Here is a 17,343-nt window from a genome sequence, read left to right as displayed (position 1 = left end):
GAATCTAATCATTAGAACTTTGTTAAATAAGTAGCTTAGCAATTAGATTGCTAGGTGAAACGAACCCTAAGTCTAATATATTTTGTTCTGAAATACATCATGTTGAAAAATAAATCCTAGAGTTTACAAACACAACAATAACAAAACTGAGGCAAGTAGAGCTTATAACTCATATTTTCCAGTAATGAAATCTAAAATCAGCACATTAAATCTTGCAGAAATGAGACCACTGCTTAAGGGTATAACTGTAATTACATGTAGGGCCCACCATTCTCACAGCCTTGGTGATTATGTGATCTTTTGATAGGGTCAAGTTTGTATTTTGAGTAGGGAACCAAAATACCTCTTTGTAGAAAAATGAATTGGAGTGTACAGTTTTAACAATCTGGTGACTTCCTTTTGGGATTTTCTGCTTATTAGCTGTTTTAAATCTAAGTTACTTTTGGTGCTGTTATAAATTCAGTGGGTTAATTCTATATTTAAAAATTAATTTAGAAGTTCTACTCTTAATATTTAGATAATTTAAGATAATACTCAGTTTTAAAAAGTGATGGCTAGCTATAAACCCTTAAATAAAAAAAAGCATGGTTTGTGTATATGAACAGCATATTTAACCCTTTCATAATTTTTTACAACTCTTTCATTTCCTTAATAGGAGGGTTAATTTTTTTATTAAAGTATTTATTAAATCCTCACCCCCTCTAGTGCAGTAACTATCTATCAATGTAGAAAAATGTTACAGAATCATTGACTATATTCAAAGGAGGGTTAATTTAGTAAGTAATTCACAACAGTGAAAGCAAAACACTGTGTGACTACTGAATGTTGTTTCTATCAGGGAAAAATGGTGAATTATTTCATTCCATCACATTATTCTAGAGGAAAAGTAAATAACACAGAAACCCGAAATATGGAATTTAGACCAAAAGAAAAAGTTCAGTGTCCCCGTAAGTATGAAATCTCTTAAAGAAAACACTTTTTACAGTGATCTTTGTTCTAATTCTTAAAATCCTTATATAGAGATATCTTTCAATTGGTATGAGTAATTGGTTTTATAGTTGTTTATACTTCACGTAAGTGGATTCAATTACAAGCCATATTATCTTAACAAAAGTAAAGATTTTTCTTTCAGTTGACTCAGTCTAGCTGGTTCTTGCTCAATTTGTTATGTTTAAGTTTCTTTAATGTACAGTTTAAACCAGACTTTCTTTATTCTCAAGCATAGCTGCTTCACATTCTGCTAGCAAGTGAATGTTTTCCCTTACTAAGGTAGCATTTACATAGGTAGCTTATACATAGATTACTGTGTATAAGTTTTTTTATAATTTTAGATGATAGTTGTCTTGTAAGATTAACAAATTAATGGGTAATTCTTCCTTAAATTATTTCCATTACAGTCATTTATTTCTTAGTGTGTTAATAGAGTTTTGTTACATATTCTTCAAAATGATGATGTACAGACAATGTATCTTTAGTAGATTTGTTTCATTTTTTTTTTTGGTCCTAAGTGCACATTAAAATTTACTGAATTTTATTTTCTTTTAACTGCTGTGACTGAGTAGCTTATCTTTTTGTATTTAGCTACACGTGTGATGATCCTGACAGCTGTGAAAGAAATGAATGGGAAAAAAGGTGTTTCCATGCTTTCCATCTATAAGTATGTCAGTTCTGTATATAGGTATGATGTTCACCGGAACAGAAGTCTTCTGAAACGAATGCTGAAGTGTTTAATTTTTGAAGGTCTTGTGAAACGGATCAAAGGCCATGGTTTTTCTGGAACTTTTACATTGGGGAAGAATTATAAGGAAGAGAATGTGTCTGATAAAGCAAAAAAGCAGGTAACAGAGCATTTATTAAGTACCTATACATATGTGATGCCCTCCCAAATGAGCTGAAAGATCTCACCTTAACACTGAAGGACAAGTCAAAGTGGATTGACCAGCTTGTCTACTGTGAAAGAAATGGCATATAAAAAGTTGCTTTCCTAGAATAGGGAATCTATAACATATTTTTCTCCATCCAGGGTAGAAGACTGCAATGAACTTCTGTGCTTTTAGTAACCCTTCTCTCACCAAAAGAAGAAAATCTCCCTCCATTAATGCCATTCCTTCCATGTTAAGTGCCCTAACTCCTCTGTTCAACCTTGGCTCTGACATCACTTGGATGAGCTATTGCCATAGGTACCTCCTCACAGCCCCTCTCTACTACATAGACATTCCTATGGCATCGTCTTATTTTTACTGTTCTCTCCTTTCCAACAGACCCCTTTGAGATCAGGGCATACATATTTGTATCCCCAGATTCAAACACTGTGTCTGGCACAGAACTGGCATTCAGTTTATAACTGCAGGAGGGGGACACAGATAAAAAGAAGAAAGAAAAAAGAAATTTTTTTGCTAATTGCAGGAACTAGTAGATTCACTTTCTTTAAATGTTGTATTTCAGCAATTGGTATTTTTATAATTGTCCTAGTTTATATATTTATTTATTATAAACTACAAAATACCTTGAACAACATGGGTTTGAATAACAAGGGTCTACGTACGCATGAACTTTTTTTAGTAAATATATTGGAAAATGTTTTGAAGATTTGCAACAATTTGAAAAAACATGTTCCCTTCTCTAGATTGCTTTGTTGTAGGAATATAGTATGTAATACGTGGAACATACAAAATATGTGTTAGTCAACCAACGGTAGCCTATTAGTTAAGTTTTAGGGGAGTGAGAAGTTATACTTAGATTTTCAACTGCACAGGGAGTCAGTATCCCAACCCTCACATTGTTCACGAATCAACTACACTGCTCTTACTGATTTAAACAGACTGTCAGTTACAGTAGGTTGATACCAAAGCATTAGCACCTTGCTTTATCTTCCTAATTTTTGTTCTCCAAATCTTACTTCTACAGTTGTAGAGCCTTCCTTTTCTTTTGGAGCAGCAGGCTATAGGGAGGGTTTTTATAGAGGGCAATTTGAAAGCCACTGATGAGCAGTGATTCTCCTTAGGGAAAAGGGTAGCAAAAACTGGCTACTGGATTGTTATACAAAGCACATAGAGTTGAGATTTAATACCAGAAATATAACTATGTTGAAGTAAATTAATTAATATTTTTCATAGGCATTAGGTAGTCCAAGGAAAATTCAAAAAGAATCCAGAAAATCAGGAAGCAAAGACACAGATTCTGAATACTTCCCCTCAGACTCTTCTGATGATGATGATGATCCTTATTATTACTATAAGCCCAAGAAAAATCGTAGTAAATTGAGGAAAAATCTTGTTCCCCCTGCAAAAAGGAGAAAAAGTCAGCCTAACATAGATCTCAATTCACAAAATCACTGTCCAGCTACCAGTGACTCTGGAATTACTGATGTTACCATATCTGAAAGCACATATATCTTTGAAGTGAATCAAGAACATGCAACAGAGGGCCAAGGTGGGTCTTCACACCCTGTTGGTGGCAGTGTGCCACATGCTAATATCATGAGTCCTTTTAATTCCTCTGATTATCGCTTTGAGTGCATATGTGGTGAACCTGACCAGCGAGACCATAAGCTGCGTGTTCAGTGCCTGAAATGCCACCTGTGGCAACATGCAAAATGTGTGAATTATGAAGAGAAGAATCTGAAGATTAAGCCTTTTTATTGCCCCCACTGCTTGGTTGCAATGGAGCCAGTATCATCAAGAGCAACTCTGATCATCTCTCCCAGCTGCATCTGTCATCAATGGATAGATGAAATCAGGAAACACGTGAGGTCATCATCTCTTCGTGTATTGGTAAGGCAAGTTTGGACTCTTTAAAGGGATAAGAAAATGTAAACTTTTGCTTCTTCATGATAGTTTTTATATAATTTTGGTTACTTTGTTGTTTGTACCAAAAATTAATTTTATGAGGTAATAAAATACTGAATCAGAACTTTAAGAGGAAATTGAGAATAAGAAATAGTACAGTAGGATGAATTTTTCTGACATCAGAGCTTTAGTAGTTAAGCACTTGGGGTGGAAAGATGTGAAAATTTTTTAAGAAATTGTTTATCCTGTATATGAAAAAGCCTTTATGTAAGCATTTAAAATCTCAAAGATGCCATCCAAAGGCAGCATTGTGTTAGAGTCACTTTTTGTCTCATCTGCCAGCTCTTAGCTCCAGAGTAGTCCTCTGAAGCTTCAGTTACCTTATCTGTAAAATAAGAATGTACTCAAGTCAGCAAATAAATGTTAAACCTGTTGTGTGCCAGGAACCATGCTAAGTTCTGAAAATAGTTCCCCCCACCCACCCACAGACTTACAACAATGAAATGGTTTGCTGAAGTGCTGGCATGTGGTACACAGTCATTTAATATTAGTTAGTATTCTTCACTCCCTTTGTTCTTTTCTTCCTTTCCATTGCAAATGTTATTGAAGGTTTTCTATATTTCAGTCACTAGCATAGTCATAGAGAATAGAGTAGTAAGTAAAACACCTTCTCTGTCATTGAGGACCTCTGTTCTCTGGGGCAGATAAACTAGGTTTGAATCTTTGCTCTACGCAAATCATTTCATGTTTCTTTTGTATGGGATTGGAGTGACAACTACTAACGGGGTTGTTGTTAAAGACAGAAGTAAAGTATATAGCACAGTGTCCAAAATATAAGAGGCATTCAGTAAATAACTCTTACTGTTCTACTTCTTCATACCAATATGCTTTTGCATCTGCTATTGATTCCATCTACCTACCTACCTGTAAGTCATTTTCCCCTTTTCTCCAAAACCTCTGAGAACTCCTAAATGTTCTTTAAGATCCACCTCACATTTTAACTCCACAAAGTTTACCTTCTCACCATAGAATTGGTCTTCCCGCTGCCACATTTACCTCTGTTACATTTCCTTTCACATTGCTTATGTTATTAGTCTTCCATGCTAAAATGTGTCCTTCTCCAGAAAGGTATGGGATGCATCTCATAGCATGTTTGGTCCTAAACAGATAGAAAGGGCTCCGTTAAGGTTACAACTGAAGGAATGTTTCAATTGTGAGCCTCTCTGCAGTAACTGTCTGTGCCGATTATTTCCTAGGTATATCAAGGAGTGAAAAAAGATGGCTTTTTACAACCTCAGTTTTTGGCAGAACAGGATATAGTTATCATTACCTATGATGTCCTTCGTTCAGAACTAAACTATGCAGATATCCCACACAGCAGTAGTGAGGATGGGCATTGGCTACGGAACCAGAAGCGCTATATGGCTATTCCCAGTCCACTCGTAGCCGTGGAATGGTGGAGGATCTGCCTTGATGAAGCTCAGATGGTTGAATGTCCTGCCATAAAAGTGAGAATTTCTGCAGCATCTTTTGAGGGTTGATAAAGACAAAAGAGGAGACGCATTGGGGGAAGCTGTCCAGAAAAAAATTTAATAATTTAAGTATAGTTAACCCACAGCATTGATGTTGACCAAAAGTTTCCTGTTAAATACTCCATGTTTGCTTTTCTTTGGTACTTTGAACTGCATAACTCTTAAAAATTACTTTGGTACTCAGAATCATTGCTCTATGTGCAGTGCCCATGTGTATTTGAATAAGATGCAAATCAAAGTAAACTAAGGACTTCTATAAGCATTTCTGCTAAACGGAAAACTTGTCACATAGGCTCTGATAGCTTTGGGCCAAGTGGACTTTGGTAGTTTTTTATCAGAGAGACCAAATGGTAACAGAAAGTACCACTTTAGAAGATAGAATTTTGATTCAGCCTTTCGTTGTCATATTGCTTTATTCTGTCTTCTTCAGCCAGTTTGTAACCAGAATTGAGTTTATGAATCATGTCTATTAGTACAGTGGTTCACATCTGAACGATGCAGTGGGCAGTCATTTAGGGGACCTTTTCAGGACGTACCTTTTCCTCTTTGTGGGGCGTAGGGGGTGGGCAAAGAGGAGCAGCCTCCTGCTAACAAGAGCCACTGTACTGGAGTCCCATTGAATATGCCGTTCAACATTGTGTGTGATAACCATATATAAGAATAAATACATCTGACCTGAAGCATAGCTTTTCATGGGCTATTTTCATAAGCAAACATATTCCTGGTTTTCTGTATATTCTTTTTTATTTCATATTTTTCTTTCATTAGGCTGCAGAAATGGCTCAACGCTTGAGAGGGATTAATCGCTGGTGCATCAGTGGCACTCCAGTGCAGAGAGGATTGGACGGTAATACATGGTTTCCTCACGTATTGCATATCCTCTAAAAGCTTAAGTTTTCTGAAGAAAAAGTATTGTTATATTTAACCTTTTACTGAAGTACTTATTTTAAGTGATTATACATATATTTACACTTGACTCCTAATAGTTTCTGGCATTCATCTTTTTAAATGGAATCAGGTGATTTTTGTTTGTATCTGTGAGAACAGATTATATGAGTAACTAATCCTGTGTCCTATGTTGAACGGTTATCGTGCCTGCCTAAACAGGTAGATTGGATTTGAATTGAACTCACTGTTTCAAAGTGGTAGATAGAAAATAGAACCTGACAAGGAGAAAAAAGAAAAAGGAATTCATGTCAATTGGCTATGTCTATAAAAATCAGGCCTGCAGTATTCATTGACTGAATTCATACTGTGGGACCATAATTTTAGTAATTATAAAAGTTATAAAATATTAATAGCTAATAGTGTCACCCTGTGTACTTACACCATTATTCCTTCAACCCCTCCTCCTCTTAGACATTTAGAGTGTCTGGTTCTCCCCTCCCTGTCACACATACATATATGTGTTCACCTCATTCATATAACTTACTTTTTCCATAGAGCAGATATTGTATTTATTAAACTTTTATTCAAGTTGTAAATACCTGAAACAAAGTTTAAGTGTTTTTTATGTAATCAATTTCATGAAAACCTGAATTAAAATGTATGTTAATTATAAAATATGAATATCCTTGGAGTCCTGTGGCAAATAGTCATCCTCAAGACTCATCTTTTTGAAAATTCAAGTTTTTATATATCGTTTGTTTTCAGCAGGATAATTACCACTCTGCTAAAATAAAAATGTCAGCATCCATTGCTGTGGCCTGAAAAGCTCATTTTTTTCAATATTTATTTTTGTAGGGAAAAATATTTTCTGAAAAGATTTTTTAAGTATACTTAAATATTTGCCTAATTTTAGTTAAGTTACATGAAGATATATTTATAGGGTAATACCAGGCTAATTAAAAGAGCAAATTTAGTGGCACACTGTTAAATTTGGGAACTGCCCAAACTGTGTATATTTAGGTATTACTAAGGATCTCTTTAGCTCAGAAATGCTCTGAGAAGATACAAAAAAAAAGAAAATGACCATCAGTTACTTTTTTCTAATTTTAATGTTGAAAGAATATGAGCATTTTGGATATGTAAGATATTGGCAGGTGGGTTGAGCTCTTAATTCTTTATTTTTTTTAAAAACAGCTTTATTAACCCTTAAATAGAATTCGTGCCTCATATCGAATTTACCGAGTATCATAATTCCTCCAGGTGGTAAAGATACCTTGAGACAAGTGCTGGGCATAGAAGCCACAGGGCATAAATCTGCAAAGAAGTAAAAAGCTAACCTTTTCAAACAATATGGCTTCTCTCTCACTTACCAACTTTACATTTCCCTGTATGGCCCCGGAAGATGACTGGTTAGCCAGAGACGGGTAAGATTCCTCAATGGAGGAACAACCTAAGACAGGCACAGTTGCAGGGGGGCCATCAGGTGAGAAATTGGGGATCAACAGAGGTGAGGCTCAGAACTTCACCCCCCCTGTTCTGAGACAAATCTTCTGCTGCATCCGTGGATGTTTTGCTGCCCTTGTCTAGCTTGGATTAATACTTAGCCTATAGGCACACACCTGATCATCTACATTTGCCCTCTTAAAGCACTAAACTATGTTTTCTACCTTTATCTTGCATCTACCTACCACTTCAGCATTTTATTAAAAATAAAAATAATAATAATAATAAAGGGAGAAATGTGGGATCCACATATAAATCAAGTATAAAAATCAAACAAATATTCATATTTGACCTGATTGTTTATAGTTCATAATGCGTGATCAAAACCGAAAGTTTCTGTGATGAATGCCCTTGTACTGTTCACCATTTAAGAATTTATTCACTATGTAAGAATTCGTTCACCATGTAAGAACTTGTTCGCTATGCTTCAGAAGATTGGAGACTGACGAGAATTAGGCTTGAGATGGATTAATGATTGTGCATTGAGCATTGACCCCCCCTGTACAGAATTTTATTGTTGTTAACAACCATTTGATCAATAAATATGAGAGATACCCTCTCAAAAAAAAACCAAAACAGCTTTATTAAGGTGTAAATTACATATAATAAAACTAAATATTTAAAATGTAAAATTTGTGAACTTTTGACATATGTGTATACCCATGAATCCATTTCCATAATTGAAGTAATCTCACACTGAAGTTTCCTCATGCCCAAGTTACCTGATTAAAGCTTTTCCAACTTCTGTGTAATTTTAGTTTATCTTTTCTTCTTTGCTCCCATAAGTCTCTGATGTCTTTAATAGTATGACTCGTGCAGTGTATTTATTTTCTTGTAGTTGATTCAGTGGGACTGTTAACCTGCCATGACTTAGTATGTTGTATTTGAAAGTGGAAGTCTCTCATTGTTTTATTTTGTATTAAACCAGGGCTTCTCAGTCTTGGCCCCATTGACATTTTGGGCTGAATAATAATTTTTTGTTGGAGCTGCCCTGTGCATTTAGGATATTTAGCTTCTTCCTCCTAGGTGCTGGTAGCACTGCTGCACTTGTGACACCCACAGATGTTTCCAGACATTGCCAGATGTCCCCTGGGGGGCACAAAATTATACCCTTCCACCTCCACTTCATTTGAGAACCACTGTGCTAGACAGAGATAAATCAGATTTGATGATGCATTCATTAGCAACAACCAAAGATCCTTGTGAATCCCAGGTTTGCAACTTGTTAAGCAAGGAAATAAGGCTTGGATGTTTTTATTTTGTAATTGCCAGGCCTTTACTATGTTTCTGTGGGCAGGCTGAAATGTCAGTCTACCTGGAAGGTCAAATAGTCAAGAACATTGCCTTCTCCTCCCATCCCTCTATGTCCATATATTATACTTGTTTGTATAGCATACAAAGCATTGGCTTTGAGGGATATATAAATCTTGGTTCACTTATCCTTACTTAGTTGTATGTCCATAAATAAATTGCGAAACATTCAAATCCTATTTTCCTTATTTGTAAAATAAGACATTTTAAAGTTAATAATAATGTATGTAAAACATTTAGCACAATACTTGGAAGATATTAATATTAAGTGAATGGTAGCTGATTCCACTCCTGCTTTTGTTGTTTTATTTTCTGTTTATGTATTTATTTGTTTTAGTTTGTTTGAAAGTGTTGATGTCAAATAGCATAAGTACTTTGTGGTACATTTTTCTATTGGCTCATTCATTCTTTGTTAAGTACAATAGGAAACTAGACAAGGTCTCTGACCTGATTGTGGTTAGATTTATGTTTCAAAATATGCTAGTTGCAAGGTGGAGAATGGCAAGTGTGAATAGTAGACTACCAATAGGTTTGCTACAATAAGTAATCTGGGTAAGTGGTGTTGGCACTTTGGATTTGGACTAGGATTGTCCTGAGGAAATGAAAACAAGTGGGTAAGAAAAAATTAATAGTCCTCCTTCAGTTATCAGGAAATGCCAAGACTTCAGACTTTCACAACTACGTAGTTTGTGACAGTATACACAAACTGAACAGCACTTAAAGAGAAGCATCTTTGGGCAAAAAGACTGTGAATTTGATTTTAGCAAATTGAGCTTGAGGCACATCTGGGATCGCACATCTAGGTGATTGGATTGATTTGAGCAGAAAATACAAATCTGGATATCTGCATACAGGCAATGTTTTTTTCAGATGGTTCTGACTCGGGAATCATCAAAGTAACTTAATTCAACCTAAATATATGTTGGTCATCTTCAGAATAAATATAGGTAGAGTCCTATCCTTTAAAAAAAAAAAGTTTATGACTTCTAAAGAGAATATATGCCTGTTGTGAACATGTCTAACAATACAAAAAAACGTAAAGAAAAAAATTACTATTCAGCCATAAACTTCATTTGAAGACAACCACCGTTCCAACATTTCCCATGTATATGTTTATATATTTGTGCTCATACTGCACGCATGATTTTATTTTTTTTCACTTGCTATTATGTATAACAAAGCAGTTTTACTGCTTAGGGTATAATGTTAAGTGGACAAAAATACAGAATATAATATTCAGTGTGTCACAGACTCCAAGAAGGGACTAGCGGTTACCAAAGGAAAGGGGGTGTGGCGCATGGGTGGGGAGGGAGGGAGAAGGGGATTAAGGGATATTATGATTAGCACACGTAATGTAGGGAGCATGGGGAAGGCAATAGCAGAGAAGATAAGTAGTGACTCTGTAGCATCTTACTATGCTGATGAACAGTGACTACAATGGGGTGTGGGGTGGGGACTTGATAATATGGGTGAATGTAGTAACCACAGTGTTACTCATGTGAAACCTTCATAAATTTGTATATCAATGATACCTTACTAAAAAAAAAAAGATTCAGTGTGCCCCAGTCAAGAAATATGTAAGTACCATGTTCTAAATCAAACACACACAGGATCTGCTGGATAAAAAAAAGAAAGGTTCTGTCTTATGGGAAGTACCATAATTTATTTAATCATTCTTTTATTTGAGTCATTTTTAGTCTGTATAGTATTTCTGTGAACGATCACTGTATGGGTAAATTTGTCTCTATTTTTTGTTGTCTTGGGCTTTTATTTCCTGTAAATAAAATTATTAGACCAAAAAATATGAGGAATATTGGATTAGAGAATATGTAATTAGAATTTTTGTTTCTAATTCAGCAAGTCTTGCATCCATTAGTTTCAATGCATGGTTCTTATATATCCCTTGATCAGGCACACACAGTTGAGTACTTTCCTGGGTTTACTTCTTCTGATGGAAATTTCAGACTTTTGAATGAAGTACAAGGCTTGTGTAAAGGTTCTGTAAACTTCAAAACATTTTTTAGCTCTTAGCATAAAACCTAGAGCAAATTAATGCTGAATAATACCTAAGTTGAAGTGAAATTCACCTTCAGATTTGAGAGCCTGTACAATCTGCATTTTAAATTATAGAAAGTACTATGTGCTCTGTGATGTCTTTGAAAGTGATTTTTCAGAATAATAATGTAGAAATACAGGAACAGTTATTCTATGTTTGTTTGTTTGTTCTTTTCAGATCTTTTTGGATTAGTGGTCTTTCTTGGTATTGAACCTTACTGTGTCAAACACTGGTGGGTTCGACTTCTCTATCAACCTTACCTCAAGAAGAATCCTCAGCTTCTGTACAACTTTATTGCCAAGATATTGTGGAGGTCGGCAAAGGAAGATGTGATTGACCAAGTCAGTAGGATAAGTTTTTGTTGATTAAGGGTATCATAAGAGAAAAGAAGCAGAATTGGGATGAAAAGTTAAATTTCCAGGTGAAGTCAATTTTTCTCTCCTCTCCGCAGATCCAGATACCCCCACAGACAGAAGAAATCCACTGGCTTCACTTCTCTCCTGTGGAAAGACATTTCTATGACCGTCAACATGAAGTGTGCTGCCAGGATGCAGCAGTAAAACTCAGGAAGATTTCTGACTGGGCTCTGAAGCTCAGCAGCTTGGACAGGAGGACTGTCACCTCCATCCTGTATCCACTGCTGAGGCTCAGACAAGCCTGCTGCCACCCACAGGCTGTTCGTGGAGAGTTCTTACCACTCCAAAAAAGGTTTTATTATCAATCCTTATGCTACAAATTGATAATAGAATAGTAATAGACAATATTTAAGCACTTAGCTTCCTAGTTTACAGTTTCATTCAGGGTCTTATAGCTAAGTTATCAGCTATGTTTAGCAGTGTGGTAGTTTTTCTTTGGTAAGGAACCCCATTTGTGAAAGAATCATCAAAATTACCTTCAGGGTTTTGAGCAGTTCTTTTAAAATTAAGACTACTATGGAGTTTTTTTGTTTTGTTTTTGCTATAGTAAAGGCTTTTGTTCTTTATATTTTTTGGTCGCATCAGGAATTAGATGAAATAGATACTATAAAATATTTTCTTTATAATTTTGCTATTTCTCTTTGATTATCACTTCTTAACACATTAAAGGTATTTATGTATGTCCACAGTACTCTGTTGTCGCTTACATTGTTTATTCATCGGACTCTGACTCAGGAACTGACTTTTTTTTAGCAGCTAATATGAAAAAGATAATTTTCAGGCCTATAAGAAATAGAAAGAGGAATCACATTTTTGTCCTTGCTTTTATGCAGTTTTAGACCAGTAAAGGAGATGACAAAGATTAGATTTCTATAATTTAAAGCAAGCATGATATATTTCACAAGACATACAAATAAATTGCTGTGGACAGTTAGAGCATAGAAACAATTACTATATAAATGGTTATTGTTAAACAGTCAGTTTGTGGAAATGGCATTTGATCTAATCCTTAGAGAATCTAATCTTTTTTTTACAGATTAAAAAACAAATTCAGACTCATGGAGGTTAAGTTATAATGCTGGGATTCAGGCTCAGTCTTAACATTCCAACACCCTTACTGTTCCAAATATATTGTGTTGTACTTTACAAAGGTTTTTCTAGTTACATTCTCCATTGACTGAAATGAGAAAAAGTTAAGGAATGATGGGGTATGGTAGAAGGATGCTTATTAGAATAGTAAGAGGTAATTTTGTGAAAATTGATACTGGAAAAATGGAGTAAAGAGGATGCTGAAGATACCACAAAAACTTCATGAGTTACCCTCTTGATCTTACATGGTATAATACTCTTACAAAGGATTTTCTTTCTAGTTCTAAACAGTCTGCCTTTTCTTGTAGCACCATGACAATGGAAGAGCTGCTGATATCTCTACAGAGGAAATGTACAACTGAATGTAAAGAAGCACATCGGCAGCTAGTTTGTGCTCTCAATGGCTTAGCAGGCATCCATATCATTAAAGGTAGAATGTGATTGCTTTGTGATGTCCGATTCTTCTGAGTATTTAATGAAGATTAGTTATAGTAGTAATCAAAATCACCCAAGAAAGATTCTCTCACACACTATGATCTTAATTTAAATAGGTTCAACCTAATAGAAAGCAGTTGTGTGGAGCATTTCAAAACCATCAAAGTTTTCATATGCTTTACACTTTTAGAAGCTTTTTTTTTTAGGGAAATTAGGATATGAACAACGCTTTGGCTCTATGTCATTAATCTTAGTCTATAACAGTGAACAACTAAAAACAACCAAAATGTTTAGAAATAGAAGAATAGTTAAATGTTGACACATCCAAAGGAATGTTGGTCATTGATTTACAAAATAATGTTGTTTGTAAATTCACTGTTTGAACAAATATTAGAGTATCTGCTATGTGCCAGGTATGATCTAGGTCCTAAAGATGATACAGTAAAACAAAGGATAGTCTCTGATCTTGTATACCTTAATTAAAATCTTAACAGGAAGCAAATACATACATGTATGTGTCTATAGTTATGGTGTCATATAATATGCATAAAATTTAAGCAGGTTAAGAGAATCTTCTATTTCGTGGTAAGGTGTTTACTTGCCATACCCGTCTCTCAGGGATCACTGTTTTTTTGTTGCCTGACGTCAAATATCTAACAAACTATTTCATACATTTTGTCTATTATTTTAGTTGCTTTAGGGAGAAGGATTAATCGATTCTCTATTATTCTGTATTGGCCAGAAGCAGAAGTTGTTTAGATAACAGGTTCTATTAATGAACACCATTTAGTAAACACCTTTCCATATAAATACAAGAATCATGAGTACTGTATTTCATAGGTTCAAGAGTAAAGATTAAACATGTTAAGTAGAGGTATTGAAACATATACTTGGATTAGAGATGAAAATTTCAGTGTGTGATACACTTAATAAACAGCAGATTTGATACCAGAATAAATGATCACCAAAGTCAAAGAATAGAATAGCAATAGAAACTATGTAACATGAAGAAAATAAGGACTAGAAAATTTGAAAAGAGCATCAATGAAATTGTAGATAACTTCAGCTGGACTAATATAAATGTATTAGAGTCTCTGAAGAAGAAAAAATAATGTGAAGAAATATATTGTGGAGTTTATAACATGTAAATGTGAAACCAACAGCAGAAAGTCTGGATGAGGACAAACAGATATACACAGTTTTTATGCTATATATGAAGTGGTATAATATCACATGATAGTAGATGATAAGTCAAAGGTATGTGCTATACACCCTAAAGCAACCACTGAAAAACACAACAGAGTTAAGATAATAATCTGAGTGAGAAGATAAATAGGAATAATAAAAAATTCTCAATCTAAAAAAAGGCAGAAACAAGAAGGGAATAAAAAACAGATGAGACAAATAGAAAACAAATAGCAAAAGTTTTAAACCCAAGCATATCAGTGGTCACATTAAATGCAATTGTCTGAATTCCCTAATTAGTAAACAGGGATTTTCAGAATGGATTTCTTCCAGAGTGGATATTCCGTGACTACAGTAGAATTAAATTTATCAAACAGAAAAATAACTGGAAAATCCCCAAATATTTGAAAACTAAATAATATACTTCTAAATAACCATTGGGTTAAAGGATAAATAAAAGGGAAACTGGGAGTATTTTGAAGTAAGTCAAAATGAAAATAACATGTATCAAGATTTCTAGACTGTAACAAGTTAGTAATTAAAGGGAATTATAAGACTAAACACTATCATGAAAGAAAACAGTTTTAAGTCAGTGACTTCAGCTTATAACCTTAAGAAGCTAAAAAAAGAACAAATGAAATACAAAGTCAGCAAAAGACAGGAAATAAAGTGATCATGAATCAATCAAAAGGAAAACAAAACCAATAGAGAAAAACAGTGAAACCAAAAGCTGATTTTTAAGAAGATAAATAAAAATTTATAAACCTCTAGTCAAACTGTTTGAGAAAAAGGAGAGTCAGATTACCATGATTAGGAAATGTGAGAGGTGACATTACTATAGATTCTAGAAATATTTAAAAATATAAAGGAATTTTATGAATAACTTTATATCAGAATTTTGATAACTCACATCAATGGACAAATGCTTTGGAAGACACAGACTACCAAAGCTTACTCAGGAAGAAAGGGATAACCTGCATAGCCCTGAATATATTCAAGAAATTGATTTTGTTATTAAAAAACCACAAAGAAAATTCTAGGCTCAGATGACTTCATTAGTGAATTCTACAAAACTTTAAGGAAGAAATGATATCAAGTCTATAAAAACTCTTCCAGAAAATTGAAAAAGAATACTTCCCAACTTATTTGGAGGTAGCATTAACATCATTCAGACACAGACATTATAAGAAAACCACGGACTAGTATCTTTCAAGAATACAATGTAAAATTCTTTTAAAATTTGTTTTAAAATAAACTCAACAATATATACAAAAGAATAATACTTTATGACAAGTAGAGTTTATCCCAGAAATGCAAAATTGGCTTAATATTCAAAAATCAGTTAATATAATTTGCAAACTAATAATTAAAAAGGATAAATCTTATGATCATCCCAATAAATGTAGTAAAATTATTTGACAAAATTCAGCATCCGTTCGAGATAAAAACTTTCAGAAGTCAAGGTATTAAAGAGAACTTTCTCACTTCAAGAAAAGGCATCTATAAAAAATCTACAGTGTTATACTTAAAGGTTGAAAACTAAATGCTTTCCCTCTAAGATCATGAACAAGTCAAAAATGTCCCCTCACCACTCTATTCAGCATTGTACCTGAGTTTTCTTCAGTGCTCAAAGACAGTTAAAAGAAATAAAAGTTAGGAGATTCAGTAAGTAAAAATATAAAACTATTTTTGCTCAATATGGTTGTCTGTAAGAAAACTACTGGAACTACTAAGTTTTGCAAAGTTGCATGATACAAAGTGACTATATAAAAATCAACTTTATTCCTATATGCTAAGAATGAACAATTAGACATTATAACAACAATATCATTATTAGTATCAGAAAAATGCTAAATACTTAGACCTCAACTTTAAAAAGATGTAAAAACCTTGAAAATTACAAACATTACTGAGAAATTAACACTTAATTACACCATCTTCTGATCTTCGTGGATTAGAACACTCAGTAATATTAAGATGCTGATTCATCTGAAATTGATACATAGGGTCAGTGCGATCCAAATTGCATAATGAAAATTTATATAGAAGTTGACAGGCTGATTCTGAAATTCACCTAGAATAGCCAAAGCAATTTTGGAAAAGAACAAAATGGATGATTTACACTACTTGAATCAAGATTTATTTTACAGCTACAATAATCAAGACAGTGTGACATGATCTAAGGATAGACAAGTAGACCAATGGAACAGTAGAGTCCAGAAATAGTCCCACTTATCTGTAATCAGTTGATATTTCAACAAAGATGCAAAGGCATTTCAGTGAAGAAAGTTTAGTGTTTTCAGTAAACACTAGAACAGAAAGATATCCATATTCAAATAATTAAGCTTTAGCCATGTACCATGTAAAAATTTCAGAATAAAAAGGATATAACTAAAATTAAAACCTTAAACTATAAAACTTCTAGAAATACAAAGGATAAAATATTTGTGATTTGGGATTAGGCAAAGATTTCTTAGGTATGATACCAAATGCACAATCTATAAATGAAAAAATGATTGAGTTGGTGGAAGTTATTAATCTTTCCACTCTTGAAAAGGCACTGTTACGACAATAAAAAGATAAGACCTTGAATAGAGAAAATACTTGCAAATCACATACCTGAGAAAGGACTTGTATCAAGAATGTTAAAAGACCTACTAAAAGAATAAGAAAACTCAATGAAAATAGGCAAAATATTTGAACAGAGACTTCAGTGACTACATAGAGTTGGCAAAAAACACATGAAAAGATAGCTATTCAGCATCATTAGTCATTAGGTACATGCAAATGTAAACCGTAAGAATACTGCTATGCCCTTACTAGAATGGCTCACATTAAACATCAAATGTTGACAAGGATGTGGAAACAACTGGAATTCTCATTCATACCCTGCTGATGAGGCTATAAACTTGTACACCAGCTGTGTATCATTTCCTTAGCTTCATTTACATAACCTCAACTTACTTTTATAGTAGACTTGGAATTAACTCAGTGCCTCTACCTTTGTATTAGAATCATTCATTTTTTGCAGAAATTTAGTTTGTATTTTCTTCATAATAACTTTTCTGGCTACCTGAACTCAAGTGCTACTTTTTTTTTGCAACTCTAATGAATCATTGAGTGCTCTTTTCAAGAACTAC

General features: G+C 34.0%; 1 protein-coding gene across 2 annotated transcripts in view; it reads left to right on the top strand.

Annotated features, from left to right (window-relative positions):
* SHPRH (SNF2 histone linker PHD RING helicase) overlaps positions 1-17,343 on the top strand; it is a 76,098-nt gene that overhangs the window by 12,528 nt on the left and 46,227 nt on the right. For both annotated transcript variants that reach the window (XM_073219715.1, XM_073219714.1), the window contains 8 exons: positions 839-947; positions 1,582-1,838; positions 3,117-3,773; positions 5,045-5,296; positions 6,089-6,167; positions 11,256-11,419; positions 11,530-11,786; positions 12,892-13,013. In XM_073219715.1, the coding sequence (XP_073075816.1) occupies positions 839-947; positions 1,582-1,838; positions 3,117-3,773; positions 5,045-5,296; positions 6,089-6,167; positions 11,256-11,419; positions 11,530-11,786; positions 12,892-13,013 (1,897 nt within the window). The remainder of the gene's footprint in view (positions 1-838; positions 948-1,581; positions 1,839-3,116; positions 3,774-5,044; positions 5,297-6,088; positions 6,168-11,255; positions 11,420-11,529; positions 11,787-12,891; positions 13,014-17,343) is intronic.

Source organism: Manis javanica, chromosome 13 (assembly GCF_040802235.1).
Source record: "Manis javanica isolate MJ-LG chromosome 13, MJ_LKY, whole genome shotgun sequence".
In the NCBI taxonomy this organism is placed as follows: domain Eukaryota; kingdom Metazoa; phylum Chordata; class Mammalia; order Pholidota; family Manidae; genus Manis; species Manis javanica.
Note: the sequence above shows the minus strand (reverse complement) of the source record. Positions and strands in the feature narration are given on the sequence as shown.